Genomic DNA, 27,660 nt, shown 5'->3' with positions numbered 1-27,660 from the left:
CTGTCCTATTTCAAGTTCCATAAGATACCCTTAAAATATGTTAAAATTGTCTCTTATTTATAATATTTCACTTATAATTTATTCAGTAATTTTGTTTACGTAACTATATACTTTAGTTACCTTATACCTATCTTCACATCCTAATTTACTTATTTATTTCGTTTTGCATAGTTGAGGTTTCACACGGAACAAAGTAAAAACACTTTTCGTTAGGATGCCCTGACTCGTCACGTAACTTATTTATTCCTACGGGCACATGACCAACACGTTTCCGTAACTTTAGATTTATGAGCGTCGTGTTAAACTGAAAGCGAAAGAGTCATGCTACATTTTCTTCTCGTTTCTCACCCGAAACGATTTTCTCCATATCAATAAATATCTTTTCTCCAACTCAAGTTACAGGAACGTGGCTTTTGGAGTTGTAACTGTGACAATGTTACACTTATATGTAGGGACGTATTAAGTTAATTGACAATAAAGATGATGATTATGTTTCAACCTCATACAGTGGATGACGGTAAACCATTACCCTACGCCATTGAACAGGAAATGACCGAGGTTAAAAAGAAATAAACAATGGTATTATCGCAAAAAAAACTCTTATCCAATTAATCACTATTGATCAGCTTCACAGAATCTCCAACGTCATAGAAATATCATAATCACTAGAAAAAAATAAGAAGTCGTTCCTGCAATATATTTAGAAGTTGTTCAAGCTTTTGATAAAATTTAGAATGAGGCTTTAAAGGACAAGATTGAAATGTTTCTCCCTGACCAATATTAAAAAAATGTTAGAGACATATAACTGCCCGATAGTTCAGGGTCAAACAAGACTATTCTGACATATTGGGACTTTGGTATTGGAAGTCTTTTATCTTCGATACACTCTTAAACTCAACTTTACTTAAACATTTAATGAAAATGTTGTTGCTACATGTTACAAAACGCTGCGATTCTAGCTATTGGAGATAACAACACTGAATCAACCGAAAAACTAGAATAATGCCGAAATGGTGGATTATGGTGTTCAACTCTGACGTTCTACAGCCAAAGCAATAGAAATATTATACAACAATTCCAATACCAGGTACTGAGAGTTGTTAAGAGTATTGTTGTTGCTCAATGGTATACTTATAACGGCAATCTGCATAAGCACCCGAAGGTAGAAACTGTTTCGATCTTAGTCGGATCATTAGTTTGTGAATTATAGCATCTTCAGGGAAGCAACTTTTGTTATTGTGAATAAAATAGATAAAAATGAATTTCACGTGTTGATAAAATATTGCTTTTGAAGGGAAAAAATACTGTTGAGGCAAAAAGTTGCCTTGATATCGAGTTTCCGGACACTGCCCCAGGAAAATCAACCATTAAGAATTGGTATGCCAAGTTTAGACGTGGTGAAATGAGCACCGAAGACGGTAAACGCAGTGGACGCCCAAAATAGGTTGTTTCCGACGAAAACATAAAAAAAATCCACAAAAGGATTTTGAATGGCCGTAAATTCAAAATGAATGAAATAGCAGACACATCAAAGATATCAACTGAACGAGTACATTATATCATTCACGAATATTTGGGTATGAGAAAGCTCTGTGCAAAGTGGATGCCGCGCGAGCTCACCTTTGACCAAAAACAACGACGAGTTGATGATTCGGAGTAGTGTTTGAACGGCCGGCAGTCGGCTGGCAAGGTTATGGCGTCTGTATTTTAGGATGTACATGGAATAATTTTCATTGATAACCTTGAAAAATGAAAGACCATCAACAGCGTTATTGGACCGTTTGATGGACGAAATCGCCGAAAAACGGCCGCATTTGGAGAAAAAGAAAGTGCTGCTTAACCAACACAATTCACAGTATCACAAGTCAGTGAAAACGATGGCAAAAATTCATGAATTGTGCTTCGAATTGCTTCCTCATCCACCGTATTCTCCAGATCTGCCCCCCAGCGCCTGTTCATTTCCTGTTCTCAGATCTCAAGAGAATGCTCGCTGGGAAGAAATTTTCGTCGAATGAAGAGGTAATCCTTGAAGGGAATTATGATGAATAAAAAAACTAATTGTCAAGAAAATGTGTTTTACTATAGTAGGCCGAGGACTCAATTGACCTGTTAAGGCACATAATTTCTTAGTAAAGTAATTCAACAATTACAGCTGGAATATGCCAGAATAGAACTCAACGGCTTTCAGAGGTAGGGAGGTAGGTAGATAAAGTGGAAGACCTAATATGGTGTTCTTCTGCCTGCAAAACAGTTCACCATGAACTGGAAGGTCGATCCATAAGTACGTCCGAATCAAAATCGCAGACTTGATGCCGACTTTATCTTGATGAAAGTCAATTATTGCCGCAGTAATCAATGTTGGCTTCACCTGGGCCATACTTGCTTTAAACATTCGAATAATTCGCAAAGTAGGTTCGTTTTAAGAGTTTAACACTAGGCGAGCAATTTATAGTATACAATTCTATGCCAATTTCGCCAAATTCACAGTAAATCCTTCTGTTCTTCAATCCTGATCCACCCCGCTTCCACTGTTACTATTTTCACTTGGAGCTGACTTAAATTATACAGTTTTCTTAGCCAGTCATCGTAAAGTTCAGAAATAGGTTAAGCTTAGCTTTAGTTGCCATACATCCAGCTTCTTTTTGTATCCAGTCTATATCAATTAGATCCAAAGAGATTATTATGTAATATTTAACTCGTGGGCAAAGGAAAAAGTGCTTAATAACGGCCAAGCTGGGTAATTTTCACGATTTTATCCGTAGTTTCGACAAATTATCTTCAAGAGCATGACGCGTCTTTGATAATTAGCGGAAATAAATCGACGAAGCAGACGATGTGTTTGATTGGGTGTTACAGCATCAGAACTGTAAATATTATTCCTATTTTTAGCCTCCTGGCTTGAGTTTTGATCTTTGTCAAAGAAAAATTGTAAAATATAGCGTATTTTATCTTTTTTGATGTCCATCTTTAGTGTGAGCTCCAGTAAAATTGTGTCGAGCATTCACAAAGCTCTGATATAAGTTTGTAATATATATTGTACATATAACGTAATCCTACCAAATTTTTATCAATCTTATTAATTTTTTAAATATAAAATATAGTTAAACATCAAAAGTTACTCAAACAGTAACACTCGCTAATTAAATTTGTTCGCTTCCTGGTTGGTAAAATGGAAAGCTTAAATAAATTAAATGAAATATGTATTATAATCTTGTTAACGCGAATCAACAGAACTACTTTTAGTTTTGTTTGCCTGCGGCTTGTTTGTTTGCTCGATAAATATTTATAATTAATTATTAAATTAACAAACGTGTTGCGATACTTGAAAACGAAGAAACTTTCTCATATTAATATTGTTTATAGGTAGTGGCTGCGAACGGTTTAGCCATGCTTCAAGAATCTACGTGTGCCGATTTGAAGGCCCTTGAAGCGCGAATTTCCGCCGTTGAACGGCAGATGCGTGCTGAACTACCTCTTCCTACCGCAGTCGAAGATCTACGCAAGGAAGTAGATGCATTTCGTGAACGACTTGAAACGGACCAGAACCTGAGCTGGCTTGGTAAGCACATAGTTTTCTTGATTATTAATTATTTTAAATCCCAATTAAGTAAATATAACACCATTACTAGTAATTGATGTAAAGCCTCAGCTTATATAATGATTCTAAACAAGCAAAATATCAATCATATTTAAGTGTTATTAATAATAACTGAAGCAATCTTAATCTTAGTAATCTACCCAATGGACAATATATCTTTGACGGGATTAATATTATAAATCGTTTCAATAAGTGATCTCTTGTAGAAACTTGTACACTAGTACGTAATTAAATTACTATGTTATTCTAAAAGCTACTATATGTGTCTATTAATCAGGTGGGAGTTATTTTTATTAACCTCTTAGAACTTTAAATATCTGGTATGATCGTGGGTAATAAGTATAATTATCTGATTTCCCGATATAATATAACTATCCTGATATGTATAAGATCGCTTCAGTGAGTAATGTTCTGTACAACTAATAATCTAAAAGTTATTCTAGTTATTCTAGTAAAGTCTATCCTAACTTATTCTAAAGAATATTCTAATTTATTCTAGAGATTATTAAATCACACTCTATGTGTCTATTAATCATTTCGTATGGTAGTTTGCGTTTGAGTCTACGCACTACACTGTCATCGCGCACATTTAACTGTTTGGCCAGTGCATTCAGATACACTAAATAGTCTTTCAGAGTACTTCGCACTAATACTTCGAATAACACTCGTTATGGGTCCTAAGGGGATATCGCGCTGTATCAGTTTGTTGGAGACGTAATATGAAGCATCGACGATGACTCACAACACATTATTCTGAAACTTCTGGAGAATAGCTATGTTATATTTGCTAGTAGTACCCCATACTCCAACATCATAGGTCCAAATGAGCCTAAGTATTGACTTATACAGTAAAACCTTGATATCTAATGATAATTTAGATTTACGTCCTATCAGCTAATACATTTAGTTTAGCTTAAGCTCAAGCTGTTTGCATTTTGTCACTATATGTTTTTTCCATCTCAAACTTCTATCAATATGAATTACCAGATATTTAACGTTGCCTGTTCTTTTTACGTATAGATAGTTCTATAAAAATAAAAAGGCAACTATTTATCCTAACTCTTACAGATGATTAACATAGCAATGAAAGTCCACCGACCATTAACGATTCAACAAAAAGCTAAAAGCAGAAGCTAAGTTAAATGATTTAAGGGGAAAATTATTAGGGTTTTATTAAACTAAAAGCCTAGTTCTAGAGTAAAAGAAAAACATTTATTGGTATCTGGAACATCTATTTGCCATTATAAAATAAAGCATCATTAGATGTTAATCTAAGGTAAGATTAAGATATGAGTATAAGAAATCATAAATAATCAACGACAAAAAAACGTTATATAGTTTGTTTATTATTTCTATATTTTTAGTGGTATTGTATATTGAATTACTTGTAACTCATTAAATAATAATCGAAACATTGGTTCAACTGTTTTTGGCAATATATTCGACATTATTTCATTGGAAAAAGTATGATTTAATCAGTGCTTTTTAACATAATTTTTAAGTTAGTACCAATGCCCAATACCATAGCACGCAGATCATTTTAAGTACTAGATCTGGTTTAGATAAAGCACAGTTTGTAAAAGATCATAAAAAGTAAGAAAGGGGTATCATAACCATATAAATTATGTACTAATCGTAAAAATAAAGTTCCCAAAAGATGCTTTTAGGCAATGCATCAAACTTCAAAGTCTAATCGATAGTCATCCGAGTGGACTGTATACGATGAAGTTGCTTCAAAGCATGGGAAAATGCAACAGTTTGCTGGCAAGTTTAATGGTCTGTATTTTGGGATGCGCATGGAATAATTTTCATTGACTACCTTAAAAAAGGAAGGACCATCAACAGCGACTATTACATAGCATTATTGGTCCATTTGAAGGACGAAATCGCTGAAAAACGACCGCATTTGATGAAAAAGAAAGTGCTGCTTCACCAAGACAACAACTCAGTGAAAGCGATGGTAAAAATCCATGAATTGGGCTTCGAATTGCTTCCTCATCCACCGTATTCTCCAGATCTGGCCCCCAGCGACTATTTCCTGTTCTCAGACTTCAGAAGAATGCTCGCTGGGAAGAAATTTTCGTCGAATGCAGAGTTGATCGCCGAAACTGAGGCCTATTTTGAAGCAAAGGACAAATCGTACTTCAAAAATTGTATCAAAAAGTTGGAGGGTCGCTATAATCAGTGTATCACCCTTGAAGGGTACTATGTTGAATAAAAAAAAATAATTTTGCCCAAAAAATGTGTTTTACTATGGTAGGCTGGGGACTTTTCAATTGACCTGTTAACTAATGATAATAACTCGTTCTTCTTCTTCTCATAAATATGTATTTTTAGTGGAATATAATCCGAAATATGCATCCTTCCAAAAAGGTCAACCGTTCCTCGCCATACAACCAACAAAAGCGTAACATATGTGCCACGCACATGTTCTCAGGTCTCTCTCGGTTTGGTTTAGCCGTCGAGAGAAATGAACGCAAACAGTAAAATACGAATTTATTTGTCCCGCAAGGGTTACAAACCGAATAACGTATTCCTTCCACTTTCAACGTTTGTACTCCCTAACAGAATCATATCTTGAAAATATAACTGGTACTCTATTTTATTTGTCGAAACGTATGGAGCGTAACCGTACAAAGATTTCTCTGATATATTTTATTTCGTTTTTATTTATCCGGGATGTTTCCATTTTATTCCGTTTTTATTAGTATATGTGAATAGAAGATTCTTTATATGCATTATAACAACCAAATAGAACTTCTAATACTAAACGAAATATTTTTTAAGGATTTTTTCTTTCGGTGAACAGGAAACTATTATTGAGAAACTACCTCGCACTACTCTTACACCTTTACTTTAACTGCAATGTTTTTTTAAGGAAAAATGACCTTTGGGGCATAAAAAAATACATTTAATGATAATATGCTGTTTAAATATTAATTAACGCTTGAATGAAACATTTTCAAAATACAATAAATATTATCTAATATAAACTTTATTATGTTTACCAGACAGGAAAAATGTTTCATTAATGCAATAATTTAATTTTAAATGGAAATGAACTGATAGTCTAACCAATAAGACAGTGAAATCATTAAATTTATGTCGTGGAAACTTCGAAGCTTTGTCCCATTAACTTTGATTTTAGTTTATTTTGGCTTTGACATATAACAAATTTCTGATCTAAATAAAATAATGAAACAGAATCAAATATATATAGTTCATATATTATCAAAAGACTTAAACTACAGTTAATTATACAGCCACAATAGTTTGTGGATTAGGGTTGGGTTTTATTATATTTACAGCGAGTACTCTTCTCCACATCACCAATGAGGTAGAGTCCTAGGAACGTTTTTTAATGTAGTGGTATTCGCTGGAGGCCTAATCCACCTAATTGACAATTCTGTATCCAAGTAATGTATGTTATAATACTTCCATTACAGAGCATATAAAACTTTTTACGCATAGTTCCTGTTTCCTTTCTTGCAGTATTTCCTTATGAAGTCATTTTGATATCATTGAATTCTCATTAGTTTCTTCTGCTATTACCTGTTTAACCATCCTCTCATGTATTGTAACCTAATATTCATGTTCAATTTCATTCTGAACAATTTCTTACATATCTGTGCACACTCTTTAACACTACAATACAATTATACTCTACTGCGAGTTATGCTCTACTAATTATATGCACCTTTTCACTTGTTTTACTATTTTTATTAGCGTCTTGTCAAGAGTGGCCCAGTGTTCCTGTTTAAAACCTGTAAATAGCATGTAGAAACACAAATGAAAAAAAACCATATCTTTTGTTACGTGCTTTTTAAATCAATGTCTGGAAGTCTCATTAAAGTTCTTCGTGAGTTGTCTTTACACCATTTAAATTCTAAGTTCCTTAAAAGTGTGTGAAGGTATGACTTACACCCTTCAAAGTATGTCCTTAACTTTTCTCTGGATAATTTCCAGACTAACAGTTTCTTCTGAAATAATTGTATTAAATTATATTTATATCGAAAAAACTTGTTTATACTTATTTACACTTATATGATTTTACACTTATAAATTTAATCTTGAATAGAGCTAATTATTAAGATGATCTTAATTATTCAATGGCTCTATAAGTATGTTTTTCATTTTCTAGAGATTTTAGTCCCAATGGCCATAATAATATTCAGTACAGCTGTAACAGAATAAATAGTGTTTCTTGACAGTTTCGTTCACTATTAAACAGTAGTAGAAAAATGAGCATTCAACGCTACTTTCTGGCAATTTTGTGGTATTATATGGTGGTCAAATATTTCAATAATGTCAATATAATTAGTGTTGAAGGTTTGGTTTATCTCACCGTTTAAATTCATTATATATAACAAAAGATATTTTACTTAAACCACTACAACTTGTCAGCACCAACTCAGAAAAACATAAAATGTTGATGCATATAATTTAAAATTTGCAGTATCAAAAATCATATGGGTATATCAACAATGATTCCGAATGAAGATAATTTAATTGATGTTTTTATTTTTATGGAATCTTATATCTTGATTCAAAAAAATCATAAAATTAAAATTAGCCTTTGTTGTCATATAGCATTGTTGTCTTAATATTTCATTGCTGCTGATTCATTCTTCTACTTTCTTCTCCAATCTGTATTTTTATATTCATATTTTTCTGTATTTCAATAGGCCTTGGTTTCAATATCAATTTTTGATAAAACGGTGAATCTGTTTTTTGTTCATTTAGTACAAAATCATCTTAAAAATCATAATGTCACTTAGAATCCTTAACTATAATATCGTTAATAAAAGTTACACTATAAATATATTCTACCTAATAACTATAACAATACCGGAAACCCTACTATTAAACCCTACTGTCCATCAATAATTTTAAATATTTCCTGAATCGGTATATACGTAAAAATATACGTTAATATCCAGGCAAGATAGGAAATAGGAGATATATTTTATAGCGGTGATATTTCTTTTTTTTTGTGAACTCAACTTTTCTCGCAGTTATTTCTTTTGTAGGAAAGCTGTATACTTCGGTCCGAAAACTTCATATATCTTGAAATATTATCATTCTTTATTTATGGTACATAGCAAAAGCAAAGCGAATAGACGAAAGGAGAATACGAAGTAAACATTTTTAAAATTTGTTTATTTGTATTTTTGAATTTTAAACTTCTAAATTTAACCTTATACGATATTTTTGTTTTATATTAATAGCTATCACTATTGACGATCCTAGAATGCCTTGAAATCTACACTAAACATTTGTAGAAAATTCGATTTCTTAGCTACTCAGTTAGACCTTCATTCAGTTTATTCACCTAATTTTACACAATTTAATGTATATCAAGTATATTCTTTAACAATAAAACCCAACAGTAATTAAATTATCTACCCAGAATTCTTCTCTATTCTATATATTTTATGTTGTCCTTTATAAACAATTTTTAGCGAGCCATAATACTCTAAATACTAAATACTCAATAATACTAAATGGTAACCATTGTCAAAAGAGATATGTCAAAATTATCGAATGTAACAGTTAGGTTATTTAACAGTTATTTACAGTGGTATTGCGCATTTTCACCAATAGATAGAGCTGATCAAAATTGAGATTTTCATTTGTTGATATATCTGATACATTAGATTAATATTGATTGAATAATATTAATATAATTTGGACTATATTGAAATAAAAGAATAAAGATTTTGTGACAATAGTGATAATAAAATATTAATTTTTGTTTCATTTTTGTAACTTTATTGAAAATATTTTGTAATTTTACAGTCTTAACAGAAACTCTATTGAAATAAATATATGATTTTAAAGTCTAAAATTAGTATTTTATGGCACTTTTTGTGTGATTTTAAATTATTTTTCCATTCATACTTCTTATAGTCATTTTTCTTTTTAAAAGACATCTAACAATAATCACTGCATCATTTACAGACCTAAACTATGTTAAACTAACTTCATTTCTTCTCTTTTTCTCCTATTGTATTCTTTATTCAGCCTTTAATTAAAATATTGCTTTTACGCACTTTTCAATAAGTTTATCTTCTTTAATATTATTTTGATATATCTAAGTAATTGTGAGAGATCTTATCTCAATAAACTCCCATTTCCCATTATCTTCACACTCTTATAAGTTTCATGGCTTATCTCTACGCAAAATTGTTAATATTTTACTAAAGCCACAACAACGTTGTTGAACGAAAGAGCAAAAAAAGCTTATCAAATGTTAAGAGAAATGGGTTGATCTTAACAGAAACTGTATTGATAAATAAATATGTAATTTGAAAGCTTAAAATTTGTATTTTATGACACTTTTTGTGTGATTTTTTAATATTTTTTTTATTTATACCTCGTATATTCGTTTTTTCTTTATAAAAAACATCTAACAATAATTACTGCATCATTTACAAACCTTAACTAGGTCAAACTAACTCCATTTCTTCTTATTTTTCACCTATTGTATTCTTTATACAATCTTTAATTAAATGATTGATTTTACGCACTTTTCAGTAAATTTATCTTCTTTAAAATTATTTAGTTTTATCAAAGAAATTGTGAAAGATCTTATCCCAATAATACTATTCTCCCACTTCCCATTATCTTCTCACACTTATAAGTTTCAAGACTTATCTTTTCGCAAAATTGTTAATATTTTACTAAAGCCACTACAACGTAAAATAATGGTTAGAATAACACAAAATGTTGATGTATATTGTCCAAAGCTAGCAATATCAAAGATGATATGGCTATATCAACAATGGTGCCTGATAGTTAATTGATGTTTTCATTTTTTATAGAACCTTATATCTTGAATTTCAATTTCAAAATTAACTATTGAACCAAAGAGCAAAAAAAAATCATATGTTAGGAGAAATGGGTTGATCTTAACAGAGACTGTATTGATAAATTAATATGTAATTTTAAAGCTTAAAATTTGTATTTTATGACAGTTTTTGTGCGTTTTTTAATTATTTTTCTACATATGCCTCGTACATTTATTTGTTTTTTTCATTATAAACGACATCCAATAATAATTACTGCATCATTTATAGACCACAACTAGGTCAAACTAACTCCACTTATGCTCATTTTTCCTTATGGTAATATTTAGTCCCTCTTTAATTAAAACATTCCTTATAATAATTCTAGTTCGGTTTGACGCCCACACATCTACGTGTCCGTATATAGGCCACCAACAATTATACCGTGCATTATTTATATCCGACGACCGAAGCAAAATTTCCCGAACCAGTTTCAACTAAATTATCTTACGCTGATAGGATTAAAGACGCTCGTTAACAGAGACCTTGCCCTTCGATGACCTTCCAGCGGATAGAGGAAGTGAATTTTGCCGCGCGTATATTAATGAGATATTTTAAATAGTGCGGAGGCCCTATTCGGAAAACTAATTCAATTAGGCGATGCACAGTTCCGTTGTAAAATTACAGTTTACAGTGAAGGGAAACTCAATTAACCGAACTAACTGCAACAGAATATCGTGCTAGGTAAATTTTGTTTAATAAAGTGACGTGTATGTTTAGTTGCCGGCTACGTTATATTGGTACGTATAGGTGGGGTAGGCCCTTTATGACACAAAATGCGGAGGAATATCAAAGTGTACTATAATAAAACTAATTACAGATTTTGAATCAATTCCTGTATTGCATTCTTAAATGAATTTAGGTCTTAGTACAAAAAACTTTATCGTTATATAGGGTATTATACATTGAACTAACTGCAACAGAATACCGTGCTAGGTAAATTTTTGTTTAATAAAGTGACGTGTATGTTTAGTTGCCGGCTACGTTATATTGGTACGTATAGGTGGGGTAGGCCCTTTATGACACAAAATGCGGAGGAATATCAAAGTGTACTATAATAAAACTAATTACAGATTTTGAAACAATTCCTGTATTGCATTCTTAAATGAGTTTAGGTCTTAGTACAAAAAGTTTTATTGTTATATAGGGTATTATACATTGAACTAACTGCAACAGAATACCGTGCTAGGTAAATTTTTGTTTAATAAAGTGACGTGTATGTTTAGTTGCCGGCTACGTTATATTGGTACGTATAGGTGGGGTAGGCCCTTTATGACACAAAATGCGGAGGAATATCAAAGTGTACTATAATAAAACTAATTACAGATTTTGAATCAATTCCTGTATTGCATTCTTAAATGAATTTAGGTCTTAGTACAAAAAATTTTATCGTTATATAGGGTATTATACATTGAACTAACTGCAACAGAATACCGTGCTAGGTAAATTTTTGTTTAATAAAGTGACGTGTATGTTTAGTTGCCGGCTACGTTATATTGGTACGTATAAGTGGGGTAGGCCCTTTATGAAACAAAATGCGGAGGAATATCAAAGTGTACGATTATAAAACTAATTACAGATTTTGAATCAATTCCTGTATTGCATTCCTAAATGAATTTAGGTCTTAGTACAAAAACTTTTATCGGTATATAGGGTATTATATATTGAGACAGTTAAAATTTTAAATTTGTGTTTTTGTGTTTGAAGATGTGTTTGTGTTAACCACGCCATTTTAACCAAGCACATTTACCGATTTCAACAACAATTACACCTTTTGTAGGTAACCTCGACATCATATGATGCCTATAAATTAATTTTAAAGCATTTACAACATATTTTGTTACTGAGTATTGAATCGTATATTATGATTTTTTGTAAATTAAACATAGCTTTGTAATTATTTTAACGCATTTGTGATGATTCATTGCCTTTAAATAAATAAGCACTTGTCAGACTTATATGTTTTTATACAAAATATTTGTTTCTGTTCATTGAATCCTGTTATAAAAACTCTGTAAAGTAATTACACTTGACCCATATTAAGCTAAAAAGGTGTTTATATCTATAACTGCTGGATTATCTACAAATGGAGGAATTATATTAAACATATTTAAGTTTAACCATCTAAGAATTTTATCTTTATTACAATTTCTAACCAATTTTTTTTTAATTTAACCTATACAATATAGTAATATCTTTCATCCGATATTTACAATACCATAATCCTGCGCCTTAATCTCAAGATTTACTACGTAACTGTTTTGTTAACGTGACAATTGACTCTTAATATCAATTTCAAACGAATTTCAAAGAAATGCGAATGATCATTTTAAACCAATCACAATCTATTTGAGTCGAATTTTCATGTCGTCTAGCCAGCAACGATTTCTAAGTCAATACGTGATAAAAAAAGTACATAAGTTATATATATTTTTTATTAATATATGTATATGAATAAATAAATTGGAAAAAGTAATAAAAGAATTAGCATAGCACTTAAGAATTACATGAAACTGCTAGTAAGTTTTTGTTCCAAACGACATGAGTTAAATGACTGCTTTGATGGAATTCATTATTCCTCATTTTATTTACTAGTCCTGGTCTGTTATTAGTACAATCTAGTCCAATTTAGCAATGTTTATTTTTAAAACTTGTTACTGACCTGCCCATCTAATTTTCAAAAATAGCAGTATTATTATCATAAATATTGTTAACATTTTTAAAATAGCGGACTTGGTAGTCACAGTGGTAAAGACGACACTATGGTCTTTCTATCGATAAGATAGTTAGGGATTGCAATATTTTGTTGCAATTGTAATTCAACATATAGTCTATCCAATAAAGCAGTGAATGCACCTCAGCAAAATTTATGACTTCAGCACGTCGCAAGGTTGCCGCATTAACTTTGACTTTTGGTTTACAACGATTGCAGATTTATAATACCTAATTATTATCACTAATGCTTTAAAGAATTTTGTAGAGATTTGATAATAGGGTCGAACAGCACCAACGACAAATCTCGACTGATTCGGTTACATCAGACAGCATTCTATATCCTTTTAACTACGAGACTTTAACTAGGGTAAAATGAGAAGGAAGAATCGACTCCGAGTTTAAAACGATTTTTATATTTTTCAAACTGTTTTTTAATGCTTTTTAACATAATTTTTAAGTTGGTGCCCAATACCACAGCACGCAAATTATTCTGAGTAATAGATCCGATTCAGATAAAACATAGTGTACAAAAAATTTTAAAAATAAGAAAAGAGTATCATAACCGTATAAATTATGTTAAATCGCTAATCGTAAAAATTAAGTTTACAAAAAATGCTTTTAGGCAATGCATCAAACGCAGAATCAAAACGATATTACATTCCTTAAATTCAGTATTTCAACAAAGATGAAGGGAAGGGATACGCAAAGAAAGGGAGCATTTCTGGCGAAATATCGTCCAAAGTATTAATTAAAAACGGGGCAAGAATCAGATACGTCCGAAACTTTATTACTTTTCAATCGCGGACAGGAAACCTTCGCTGAAGCAATTAATTAATTCCGACCGATGCCCATTCTCCATTCTCAAGGTCGTTTTAAGGGAGGCGCCCATAAAAAATGACGAGGTGGGGGCGTTTTCGGAATCATACAATGTTTTACGTGATTAAACATCCATCGTCGAGTTTCGTTGCCATCGTCGGATGTTATTTCGGCCACTCGTTATTCCTGACTGATGTATAAAAGCTCACCATTACCGATAATCGCCATTATTAAAAACGCTGAAATTTTATATTTGGCAACTGGCAAAATATATGAAAGAATACGCGATGGTGTTTTAGCTTAATTAAAATTTTTCATTTATTCTGTTACTGGTCATTCCAGAAATCAATTTTATTCATTCGGAACTCAGTTCGTTATATTATATACTAGTCGTTGCCCTGTTATCAAAATTCGAGCACAAATTATTAAGTCAATCTTGTTTCCGTTTAAAAATTATGTTACTAAAACTCGTTTCCACAACATTTTCAATCGTTCAAAAAAGAGAAAAGAAGAAGAAGAAGAAATTGAGAAATACAGAAATTTATTTTATATATGACATTAATTAAAATATTAAAATATTTTAAAATATATACATACTATCTCACCGGCCAGAGCGTAAAATATATGTTTATAACAGGTTAATTGAAAAGTCCCCGGCCTACCATAGTAAAACACATTTTTTGGCAAAATTATTTTATTATTCAACATAATACCCCTCAAGGGTGATACACTGATTGTAGCGATCCTCCAAGTTTTCAATACCATTTTTGTAGTACGATTTGTCCTTTGCTTCAAAATAGGCCTCAGTTTCGTCGATCGACCAAAATATAGACGCCATAACCTTGCCAATCTACTGTTGCGTGTTTTCACGCTTTGGAGCGGGTTCATCATGTGCAGTCCACTCGGATGACTGGCGACTGGATTTCCGAGTAAAATAATTGAGCCATGTTTCATCCCTTGTCACATATGAATGCAAAAACTCGGGTTTATTTTACTTGATCATATTCAAATACTGCTGCAAATCATCAACTCGTTGTTGCTTTTGGTCAAAAGTGAGCTCTCGCGGTACCAACTTTGGACAGAGCTTTCCCATACCCAAATATTCGTGAGTGATATGATATACAGGTTCAGTTAATATGTTTAGAGTGTCTGCTATTTCATTCTTTTTCAATTTAGGGTCAATCAAAATCATTTTGTGATTTTTTTAATGTTTTCGTCATTAACAACCTCTTTTGGGCGTCCACTGCGTTCACCGTCTTCGGTGCTCATTTTACCACGTGGAAACTTAGCATACCAATCCTTGATGGTTGATTTTTCTGGGGTCGTGTGCGGGAACTCGGCATCGGGCCAAGTTTTTGCTTCAGCTGAATTTTTCCCTTCAAAAAGCAATATTTTATCAAAACGCGGAATTCCTTTTTATCGATTTGTTTCACGATGACAAAAGTTGCTTCACTCAAAATGCTATAATTCATAAACTAATTATCCGACAGCTGTTAAATTTATACACATTTATACATCGCATGGGGTTTGGGGCTAACTAAAAAGCATATGGATTTAATTCTAGTACCGCCATCTATGTGTCAGGGGGGAATTTTCAATTGACTTGTTATATTTTGTCACCGATGTGACGGCTATTTCGGTTTGTTGGGATTTATTTATTTGTAACGCATATTACAAAGAAATGTTAGGCCTAAATATTCTTTCTTGATATAAGCTTTAACCATGTCAAATTTCACGCCTCCAGTTTTCCTCAAAAAGGAAGGCAAAGCTTTTGCTAAGACGATTAATATATACATTATATAATAGAATGATTTTTCAAAATTAGTTATTATCCTAAATACTAAGAGACAGTTTAGTGAATGCGACAACTAAACGTAAACCAATGTTCACCGTTGGACGGAATAAATAATTTCTTTTCTATTTCAGGGTTTTATAAGCAACTTCCCGAACCGTTGTCAAGCGAGGAATGCAGACGACTGCAGTATCGAAGAAAAAGCGATTCCGTCAAGAAACGCGTGAAACAGAACTTCGCAAATATCTGGTAAGAATTTCGCCAATAAATTACTCAATCCCAAAAGTTCGAAAAAATCGGGATGACCGACAAAGTCCCGATCCAATAACGAGCGCCCCATCACCCCATTTTCCCGAACGGAGGGGTTACTTTGATTTGGGCGGATGGGGGGTCGTTAAAGGTGGAGGGTGCTGCGGTCATTTGTGCAAATAAATCGATCCGGGCCGTATGGTAATGGAGCTTCTTTGGATATCTTTGTTTCGGTTATATAATTAGTTTTAATTTTGATTACATGGACATAAATTTAACTAAATTAATGTATTTGAATTTTTATCAAACAGTCATATAAACATTAACTTTAGTAGATTTCTAGGCACGTTTTCTATGTAATGGTATCCCCTGGAGGCCCCTGGGTAACTTAAATAACAATTGTATATCCAAGTAATACATTTTACTTTAGTTAAAAAGTATATTTACCTTTTACGCTAAGTTCTTGTTTCCTTCGGTGCAATGTTTCCTTGTAAAATCATTTTGAATCACCGTATTTCTCTTTAGTTTGCACCTATATGTGCCTTTCTTGATAAAACTAGAATTAAGCACTGCGTGCTCCTTAATGCATTTACTTTGTTAGCTGCAAAATAGTTACTATTCTTTCTCTCCTGATACATTTTAACTAAATGTTCATGTATATTCTGAACAGTTACACAAATATATGTGCACATAAATCTTTCGCAATCTACAATACTATTTCCTACAGTTAAAGTACATTAACTATATACCCACTTTTAATTGTTTTACTCTATTCAGCCTGCTGTGATAAGAGTCAGTATTGAATCATAATCCCACATTCAGAAATATGTATGTCTGATTCAGTTCATCCAGTCCGAAACTGCTGTTGTAGATATTGCTTCTTTTCACATACCCAGACAGTTTTTTTTGTATGTCCCTCTCGACCTCGATATCTATAATGGTAATGCTCTGCCAGTCCCCATATCAATTTGATTATATTGAATAGGCAGTTATAGGGATGAAGATGCAATAAACTGTGGCCATATTGTTCAGCCATCTGATCTACCATGTATCTTTTTTCAGACTTATTTCTAAATAAGTAAGTTACCTAATATGCAATTAAAAATTTCATTTATATTTATCGAGCAACAAATTGAAATAATTCACTCTTTAACATGGTCTCTTCATTGCTTATTTTATGTACGTTATGTATAGACCATAACTTAATTGCAGCCTTTGTCGATGAACCGTTTGGGATCTTCTCCATCTGTGTGCTATGATATGATGCATTATTCCTATCAATAACTGGTGGTTTCTCCAAGTTCTTTCTGATTTTCAAACCTCAGCAAAAACATGTTTTGGTTCATTTCTCCATGGAATGATTCTCAGACTTAGAGAAAAACACTAACTCTGCGCCAGCAATGAAACCATTCCTGTTTCCAGCATAAAGAACTGGACTAATAAGTTGCATTAGAACTTTGGGTTATTATCTTTAGATTATTTAAATCCTATATTATCCAATAGTGTATGAAGAGATGTTCTACATTCCTCAAAGAGCTTCATAGCCCCAAGCTTTCTATGGATAGTTTTTCAAACCGTTTCCTCTGAAATAATTATATTAAATTATGTTTATGTTGAAAAATCTACTCACTATTTTTATACATTTCATATATTTGATCACTGATAGAGCTACCATCAAGGTGATCTTGTTTCATCACCCGCTTCATATGAGGACGGTTTTTCGTCGGTAAATCCAATATTATATTATTTTTGAATTTTTTAAAATATTTTAGTGAGTCTGTCCGTACTAATATTCAATGCAGCTGTAACATGCTACAAATATATTCAATAGGGGCCCTTCATTATATGGTACCTATTCGAAGTAACTGCTTAGAGGCCCCATCTGTTCTTGACTATGACTACTTAATGGCTTCGAAATTTTCAGCCAGAGTAAGAATTTTGCCGACATTTGACAACCGGACGATTTTTGTAGGCTGATTCGATTACACTTTTGAACTTATCAGATAGCCTTGTATCTCTTTTTAACTAGAATAAAATGAAAAGGAAAGGAAAGGAAATATTGTAGGGTTATACGAGTTTACAAATTGGGACAGGCAATACATTATGCATCTTGATGATGTGAGTTCACCGTTATTTTAATAGACATATTCTGACAAACCAGACACCTTTGTTCATATATGTTATCCACGATTCAGCTGTTGGCTGATTCAAACTTACGATGTGCAGTTTTACATCAGACAACTTTAAAATATGTTCCGTCTCGAAATCACTGAACTGATTTGTATTAGAAATAAGTATTTATCTATCTAAAGTATTCCAACAAAATGATATAGAATCTATAATAAATATAAATGTTTATATTATTGTAGATCAGCACGATGTAGCTCTAAATCTGATTTCTTCAATGGAAGTTAAAAGAGCTGCCATGAAAAGCAATAATCATATTGACATACTTATATTCAATGCCTCTTTGAGACTGGATCATGTCCCGGAACGTCTTAAGGTTGATCGAATTATTATGCTTAAGAAACCTGACAAACAGGCAGAACAAGTTGGATCTTGCAGGCCTATTTCGCCTCTAGCTGCGAGATCAAGATTGTTTGAGAAACTGCTGTTAAAACGTATTAAACTATTTATAAAAATACCATATAAAATTTCCAATATTGCAGAGCAAAATTTCTGGACGTCTCAGTAGCTTTTAACCAGGATTAATCTACAAAATGAGCAAGTTCCTACTGCGGAATCACTGTCGACTGCTTGGATCATATATTTTCGAAAGAAAATTTAGAGTTAGATCCGAACCGATTTGTATACCCTATAAGTATTTTACTATATTTTATCGTAACGCGAGACCTTGTTAACGATACCCTCAATGGAATAAAATGTTCCTGTCCGCTCGCGTCTAAACATTTCTCACATATCGCAGAGAGGACATTAAGAAAAAGCAATTTCCTTTTTGATAACAACAAGGCCCGTATCTTACCAGTTTCAATTACGTATCAGTCCGGGCGAAACCCATATAACCGATTGATATCGTTCAATAATGCGTTCGTTTATTGGCCGATTCCTCTAACGCCGCTCTTAGTTCAAATACGCTCCAAATGAAAACATTTCTTCCAATCCGTTCGGAACGTTCATAGCCCGTAAACAAAAGCACTCCACTTGATTGCTTCGACAAATTGGAAATGACGAAGATAAATTGACTTGCTCGTGTTGCGGCGCTTACATTTTTATTTTCCACATAGGTTCGCCTCTCACTTAAAGGAGGCCGCTTATGTTCGTTATTTACGTCGGAATCGATTTGGTCCAGGCTGTAAGAATCATCATATAAAGATATATTTAAACAGTTTATCTATAATTTGCAAAAACTATGAGGTAAAACATGTAGAGATTTTTTCATGTATCATATTTTATGTAGACTTTTTCTATATTTTAGATATTTTAGAGTTCTACAATCTAGATCCTCTACTATCTATAACATACTATACTCTATATCTATATTTTATTCCTACATTCTATAATATACAATCTATAATACATTACATGAAGCATGGTTGTCGGACAAAAACATTATAAAATTGCATAATGAAACTTCAAATTCAATAATATATATCATATATTCTATATTATTATTCCGTATTTTAGATCCCCTAATATCTATACTATGCTCTATATCTATATTTTATTCTTACATTCTATGATATACAATCTATAACACATTACATGAATCATGGTTGTCGGACAAAAACATTGTGAAATTGCATAATGAAACTTCAAATTCAATAATATATATCATATATTCTATATTATTATTCCGTATTTTAGATCCCCTAATATCTATACTGTACTCTATATCTATATTTTATTCAAACATTCTATGATATACAATCTAACATGGACAAAAATATGAAATTGCATAATGAAAATTCAAATTCTTTTTTTTACATACATTTTTTTTATTAATCTCTTGGAACGTCAACAATCTGCCCGTGGACAATAAGTATTATTGTTGCGTTTCTGTTATATAATATAACCATCCTAACATGTAGAAGAATTTCACTCTATGTTTCTATTAACCAGCTCGTATGGTAGTTTGCGTTTGAGCCTACGCACTTCACTGTCATCGCGCAAATTTAACTGTTTGACGAGTACATTACGATGCACTAATATTCTTTCAGAGTACTTCGGTATGAATAGGACTCTCAATGCTGCAGAAATCAACAACTATATTTTTGGATATAATCATATCCAAATGGAAATAGTAAAAATTTAATTTTTAGTAAACTTAATTCTGTTCTAGAAGTTTCTATAATTTTTAGTTATGTTCATATATTTTCATATGAAGTACGCGCCTACTATCTATACGATAATACGTTATAGTTTTATTGATATTCTGTCATTATTCTGTAAACACATCCAAAATACTCGATATATTGATTAAAGTTACATAATTTTTTATGACACGATAACCACATTTTCGTTAGTTACAATATATTTGAACTCATATTTTAATTATAATAATATCGCAACATTAACTTATTAATTAATTTATAACAATTATTAATCTTTGACCAAATCATATTGACTAAAACTATTAACTAAAAATGGTAATAGTGATCTTATCAAAACGCATGAAAAAGTTATAAAATTTCCAAATAAATAGTAACAAAAACCTTTAAAACGTAATGGATTTATCTAGAATCAGGAATAAACGTTTAAAATGGCTTGCTATTAAAAGAATTATAAATGTGCTAGTAGCAATTGTGTTCATGCTCACTCCCATAAGATTATCATCAGCATAATAACATCAGAGTTGTACATGATTTTTTATCAGTGCTATTATGTAATATATTACTATTACGAAATTATTTTAATACGCAATTTTATAGAAATTATATTTGTAACTCTGTATCGATATTTTATTTTATTCCAACATATTTACAAAAATAAGAATAGCTTAAATGCTAATATTTAAATATTATTAGTGAACGTATTCTAACGTAACTTTCTAATATATTTTCCTTGAGAATTAATATAAATCAGAGCCTCGTAACAAATGTATTAAAAATTACATATAACAAATTACTTTGGTTATAAAATAGTGTTGAACATTGTGAATTTTTTTTGTCGAGATGAAATATCAGCAGCAAATACTAATTGAGTGTCACCTATGTCCAAACAGCCACTTGTAAACGTTAATTTAAATGTATTCAGAATTTAAACAGAATCGAGGAAAGTTTTAAAGGTCATCCATTAATCGAATTCAGAAGCTGTTTCGTAGGATTGGAAAATGTTATTTCAAATTAAGTCTTGCTTCTTCCAATTCTGTCATTCATTTACGTATCCTAGCTTCTTGTAGTTTCAAGGCAATGCAATTTCTATAGTCAGATACTTAAATGATTTGTATTTGTTCTATACAACCCCAACTTGGATTTTTATTATTTTTGGTTCTCCTATTACTATGACTTTCGTTTTGCTTTTATTCATTATCATTCCATATTCTCTATGTGTCATATTTAATCTGTTTAAGATTTTCAGTAGGTGTTCTAGTCAATTAATGGTTATTGTTTCCATATTTTTATATGCTATATGTGGTACTGACTATTTGATATTTATTTATTATTTCATTCCTTAACATTATAAACTAGATTGGACTTCAACTTCCACCTGTCTTGGTCATTCTTCGGTTTGGAAAATTATTGATTTCAAGTGACCTGCAATGACAGCAACGGTATTTCGCCCCATATTTCTTCAATTATTCTTACAATTTTATTATTTACACATCTTTGTTCTAATATAACCCATAGTGTTTATCTTCTTACTATATCAAATGCTTTTTGATATCTGTTTTTTTTTGGTTGAACTTATTTTACTCTTTGTTCAACAACATCTTCATATATTCACTAGTAATGCATTAATTTGTAAATTGATATTGTATTAAGCCTACCTTATATATAATATATTCAAAGTTATTTTGTACATACGTTATCTAAATTTATGACGTCAAAACGTTGCAATTTTGCCGCATCAACTCTGAGTTTTAGTTCAGTTGGGCTTTGATATACACAAAATCCTAATAAAAAAATAATTGAACAAAAATATTATCAAATATAATTTATTTTGACATTATAGTACATCTAAAAGCTACAGTTTATTATACAGCCACAGTAGTTTATAGGTTAGAGTTATAACCTCTTATCACTATTGTTTTCAAAAATTTTGTATACGCATTCGTTTACGCGTTCGAACTAATCAGACAGCATTGTGTCTCTTTTTAACTAGAATAAAATGAATTGGAAAATATTGTCTAATTCTGAAACGAATTTATAAATTGCGATAGACAATACGTTAAATATCTTGATGACGTACACAAAAACTTTGAATAGGGTATAAGATCTGACTAATATAAAAAATGTAACAAGGCATTCATTTTATTATTTGTGTAATTATTATTGCATATTGCATCTGCTTCATCCATGCATGTCTGCTGTAAGATACGAATATACAATTTAGAATATATATGGAGAGAAAGTTTTCTAAGCTACTATATCCGGTTCTTTCTTTTCCTTTTTAACGTGGAAGTATCCATATCGGTTTTTTGACATCAGGTTAACTAGAAAACCATTCAGGAGTTTCCTGAGTAAACGGAAGGGACCGGGACTAACAGCGACGGGATGGCGAGAGCATCGTTCAGCGGCAGTAACCCGAAGGGGCAAATTAAAGCCGATTAAAAGCCGAGTCTTCTGCCATCGTCTCCATTATTCCCCTTAACGCTCGCTGAAAACTTTTAAGTCTTGACAATTTCATGAGATTACGGTGGCATAACGGCCAATTCTTGCCTAGATTGGAACTGCCGCTGGTGGCGCTCTTAATTTCGCGCTCCTGCATTCCTCAACTTGTCTAATGAAAACTAAGCGGGAACTTGATGACACTTCCACTCTGTATTATAATGCTAACTCTTTTTGGAAGAACTTTCAATCAATGTAATACTCAATTTCGTTTTTTAATAGGTCTCATAGCTAGAGTAATGCTTATTCAATAAACCAATACGCCATCAATATGTTTAATGCATTGCCTGCCGCAATTTGTAAATTCCTTTTAGAATTAGACAGCATTTTCCTTCTCATTTTATTCTACTTAAAAAGAGACACAATGCTGTCTGATTAGTTCAAACATGTAAACGAATGAGCCAGTCAAAATCGTCCGGTTGTCAGACGTATGCAAAATTCTTAATAGCAATAGTGATACGAGGTTATAACTCTAACCTATAAACTCTTGTGGCTGTATAATTAACTGTAGTTTTTAGATGTATTATAATGTTAAAATAAATTATGTTTGATAACACTTTTGTTCAATTATTTTATTTAGATTAGAATTTCGTTGTATGTCAAAGCCAAACTGAACTAAAACTCAGAGTTGGCGCGGTAACATTGCGACGTTTCGATGTCACAAATTTAGATGACGTCTGTACAAAATAACTTTGAACAGACTATACATACATATTGATATGGTATCTATAAGTTATCAATATCACACATATTCTGTGGATCTGTAAAATGGAATAAAGTTTTTCTATAAAATGGAATAATAACCCACAAATATTTTATCGTATTTTAATATGTTTATTGCTATTTTTAAATAGTTTACTATAATAAATATAAACAATACAATAGAACATAAACAAAACCTAAATACTAAACAAAAACAAAGATGTACAATAACCATTAATAATAAATAAAAATTAAACATATACCTAATCTTAAAAAACTAATACATGACGTAATTATAAATGATCGCACAATAACTACTACAATTTTTTAAATAAATTAAATGCTTTATCTATTATTGAACGAAAATATTCTTTAACAAAAATCGAGAGAGTATTCAAAATATTATCTATTATTGCCATAAAAACAGTCAAAAGTATTTTATTATTTATCATTCTCAATTTGAATATTTTTACCATATTACATTAAAAATCTTGAAAAATATTGTTCCAAAATGCTGCTATATTAATATACAATATGTTGTTATTTACGAGCAAACTACCAAAATGATCATAAAACTATATATATTATATATAAATCTATGTAAGCATAAATTGTGTATATTTTTGTCAATGAAACTAGTAGAACCAAAAATAGTAACTAAAAGTACATGATTAGACCAGTCGATAGTAAATAGTGACAAAATCAGTGGACCGAAAATAGCGACTGAAAACAGTCAATAATAAAAAGTAGTCAATTACTAAACAGTCGATCGTCGTTTTCAGTCGATAGTTCCCAACTCTAGATAGACCTATAAAATTATATGTTTAATAGAAAGTTCAACATATTTCACTACTTTTATTCCCAAAGAGTCATTTAACGAAATTATACACAAAATCTTCTCTCCAAAGGCCTCTTGAAAGTATTTTTCCAAATATAAGTAGGCTAAGGTTTCAACAGTTTTTAGTTTAGAATGTAGATGCTTTAATACAATCGCCAAACTTCTTTACTTCCTTCGCATTTTTGGCATAACCAAAGATATTGATTGTTATTGTGGAATATACTAAGACTTCTAACTAACTAGTAAACTTGTGAGTGCAAAACAGAATTCTTCGATTAATTGCCAATGATTATCGCTACGTAATCAACGAGAAAGTCCACGATGAACTCGAAATCAACTAGATCTACAAAGTCTATAACGAAACAAGCAACACATCTACTGGTCAATGCGCAGTGAATCAGAAGTATTCGAATAAATTAACTAAAATTGAGATAAATTAAGATTGTACTAAGCATAAGGTTATACTCAAAACTCAAGTATCTTTATGGTAAATCATGTCTATAGTTTCTAGTGTTTTGTTTGTAGCTCTAATTCCTTAACGTTTTTTTATACCTGTAGTTAGACGTGTGCAGATATTATCGGTTTAAAATAGTCAATAAACTACAAAGCTAATATAACGAAAAAAAATGTGAACAGGTAATGTGAAATTAAGATTTTTAATTTTACTGAAAGATAGCATACACAATATTCCGATTTGTTGGGTTCTGGTGTAATGTTAATCACTTATTGTTTATAATCACTCCTATCATTTGTCAAAGGTTAATGAATCCTCAAATTGCTGAACCTTCTATAATATTAGTAAACAGTATGAGTTATATTTTATTTGTTTTATATGCCTATATTGTAATTTCAGCGACACTCAAGTATCCGACGCCATCAGACAATGGCTTCGGATGCCCAGTTTCGACGCCCGTCCTTGGGAGGACGAGGAACTCCTGCTGCTCCTGCAACAAATGTACCTCGAGCACGATTTCTGTTCCAAATTCGCCATCGATATATCTACGCTTAGGAATTTTTTATATGAAGTTTACAAGAACTACAATGAAGTTCCGTTCCACAATTTCCGGCATTGTTTTTGTGTCGCACAAATGGTAAGTCGATAAATTATTCCGTATCCCTGTAAAAAATTATACCGGAAGACCCTAGTCTGACTTTAATTGTTTATTCATAGTCACAGTTCTCTGAAATAGAGATAGAGTCAAATTGTTTTCCAATAAACCTAGTTTTTTTTTTTATACTACAACATATATTAACCTTGTAAATTATTTACACTGCCTTACGCTATATTTCTATCTCTAGAAACTTTTAGTATTCTTAGAAAGTAATAATTGTACTCAATAATGTGTACAATAATGTATAAATAATGACAATAGACATTATCGAGATAACTTTTAAATAATATTTACTATTATCATCACTACCTATTTTGTTTTTACCTATTTGTTGATATAAACTAGATGAGAAAATGGTTACCATTCTGTAAGATAATACATATACATATATATTAGTTATATTTTATAGGAACAACGAATATTTATTATAACTTAATAAGACAAATATATCAGAAATGATATGCACAGAAAAATGACGCACAAATAAACAAACGAGCCACAAAAATAAAATTAACCAGTCAACCGTCTACGCGTCTTGGCATAGCTATTCAAGCAAACCAATGACACAATTCGAGAAACAAGGGGGAAAAGCAAGGAATAAGTGTCCAAACAATTATCCAAGGATACCTAAAAAGTTAAAGTACTTTTTGCTGCATGACCATAACTCACACGAGAGTCTGTCTACTCCTAGAGACGCCTGGCATGCGTAGTAAAATTTGATTTTTCATGCTGCCAATTCTTGTAAATTATTGGTGAAAGTATTGATACAAATATATTCTTCTACAATATGCCGAAAATTCAATATATTTTACTAAAATATTAGACTTTAAAATAATTATTATAGGAGCAAACAAGAAAATAAGACAAAATATATGATAACAAATATAACTTATTTATCTATATATAAATATATTATTAATAAACCAATACTTTATTATAAATAAATATATCAAAGTTTGTATCACCCTTTGATGTGATCTTTTAAGATATATAATTATATCGATGATGACAAACAGATCTAGATGTTCTATAATTTTTTATATTTCTTTCAGAACTTTTATTTTTAGAGTTTAAAATATAACGTTACCATAAAATCGAGTACAATTAGAAAATTTAAAATAAACAATAAACTGGATAAAAATCTGGATGAAATTTGACAATATTCACAACTCAGTGACTTATCCATTATTGCCTGCTATTTAAAATTAATATTTTAACAGTACAAGAACATATAAGAATATAATACTCAACTCTATATAGGTAAAATAAATGAATAAAAACAATAAAAACGGTATATCCAAATCAAGAGACTTAACTCGAGTAATATTACAGTAAACAGAAAATAACACGTAATACAGAAACTAAAGAATAAAAATAATAGCTTTACATCAGATATAAACAATCCAGTGATACTAGAGACTTCGCTAGTTTCAGCACCAGAAAAAAAATGGCAGCATTCATTTGATCGTACTGGAAGTAGTAACGTCGCACGATGCCCCGAAAACTTCCGAAGTTAAACGAGCACTGACGAAGCGTCACTGAAACTAACCACTACTATAAGTCGGTGTTTAATGCTCTGATGAATTTTTGAGAGCCGATTATTTTGAGACATCATTTAAAATTGAAATCAATAAATTATTTTCATCAAAAAATTTAAAAACCGGCATTAATAAAAAACATATTACAATTTAGACCATAAAACGTTTCTTGAAGCGTGTAATATTTTTAATATATAAGCTATTTTTATGCTACTTAATTTCTAATTTCGTACGTTTCATTTTAATGATTCATTTTTCTCTCATTCTCTCTGTCGCGAATTAGTTACTTTATTTAATTCCTCGCTCTGTAGAGCGCACGGTTTCGTAACGAAAAAAAAAAATAACGAAATAATAAAAAGGTTTTTTAGCTCCTTTTTATTCGGCAAGGTGGAGACGATGATTTATGACTATATAAAGACCTTATAAGTCTCTCGGTTCTTCTGTTCCGCTTGGCGTCATTTATTAGAATTATATTTATACACAGTTGCTGAATTTTATTAACAATGATATTGTGATATATTAGACGATTTAAAATGTTATAAATCTCTTTCGGCGGAGAAGAGATTGCTCGTTGAAAGAAAAAAATTAACTTGGGATTTTGTAACAGCTAAATAGTTTTTTAACAATTTTATTTTTATTATCAGATTCACAAAATAGAGAAGTA

General features: G+C 31.3%; 1 protein-coding gene across 6 annotated transcripts in view; it reads left to right on the top strand.

The window, feature by feature from the left end:
• Pde9 (Phosphodiesterase 9) overlaps positions 1-27,660 on the top strand; it is a 289,689-nt gene that overhangs the window by 242,393 nt on the left and 19,636 nt on the right. For all 6 annotated transcript variants that reach the window (XR_013007241.1, XM_076414786.1, XM_076414787.1 and 3 more), the window contains 3 exons: positions 3,364-3,559; positions 15,904-16,018; positions 25,200-25,437. Coding sequence is in view for 5 of the 6 variants with exons in the window: in XM_076414786.1 (XP_076270901.1) it covers positions 3,364-3,559; positions 15,904-16,018; positions 25,200-25,437 (549 nt within the window). In the remaining variant the exon portion in view is untranslated. The remainder of the gene's footprint in view (positions 1-3,363; positions 3,560-15,903; positions 16,019-25,199; positions 25,438-27,660) is intronic.

The sequence above is a fragment of the Rhynchophorus ferrugineus genome, unplaced genomic scaffold (assembly GCF_030347505.1).
Source record: "Rhynchophorus ferrugineus isolate W39M unplaced genomic scaffold, kcgeb_rfMv2 rfM9, whole genome shotgun sequence".
NCBI classification, from domain to species: Eukaryota; Metazoa; Arthropoda; class Insecta; order Coleoptera; family Curculionidae; genus Rhynchophorus; species Rhynchophorus ferrugineus.
The sequence above is the reverse complement of the archived record's forward strand: the minus strand, read 5'-3'. Positions and strand labels throughout refer to the sequence as shown.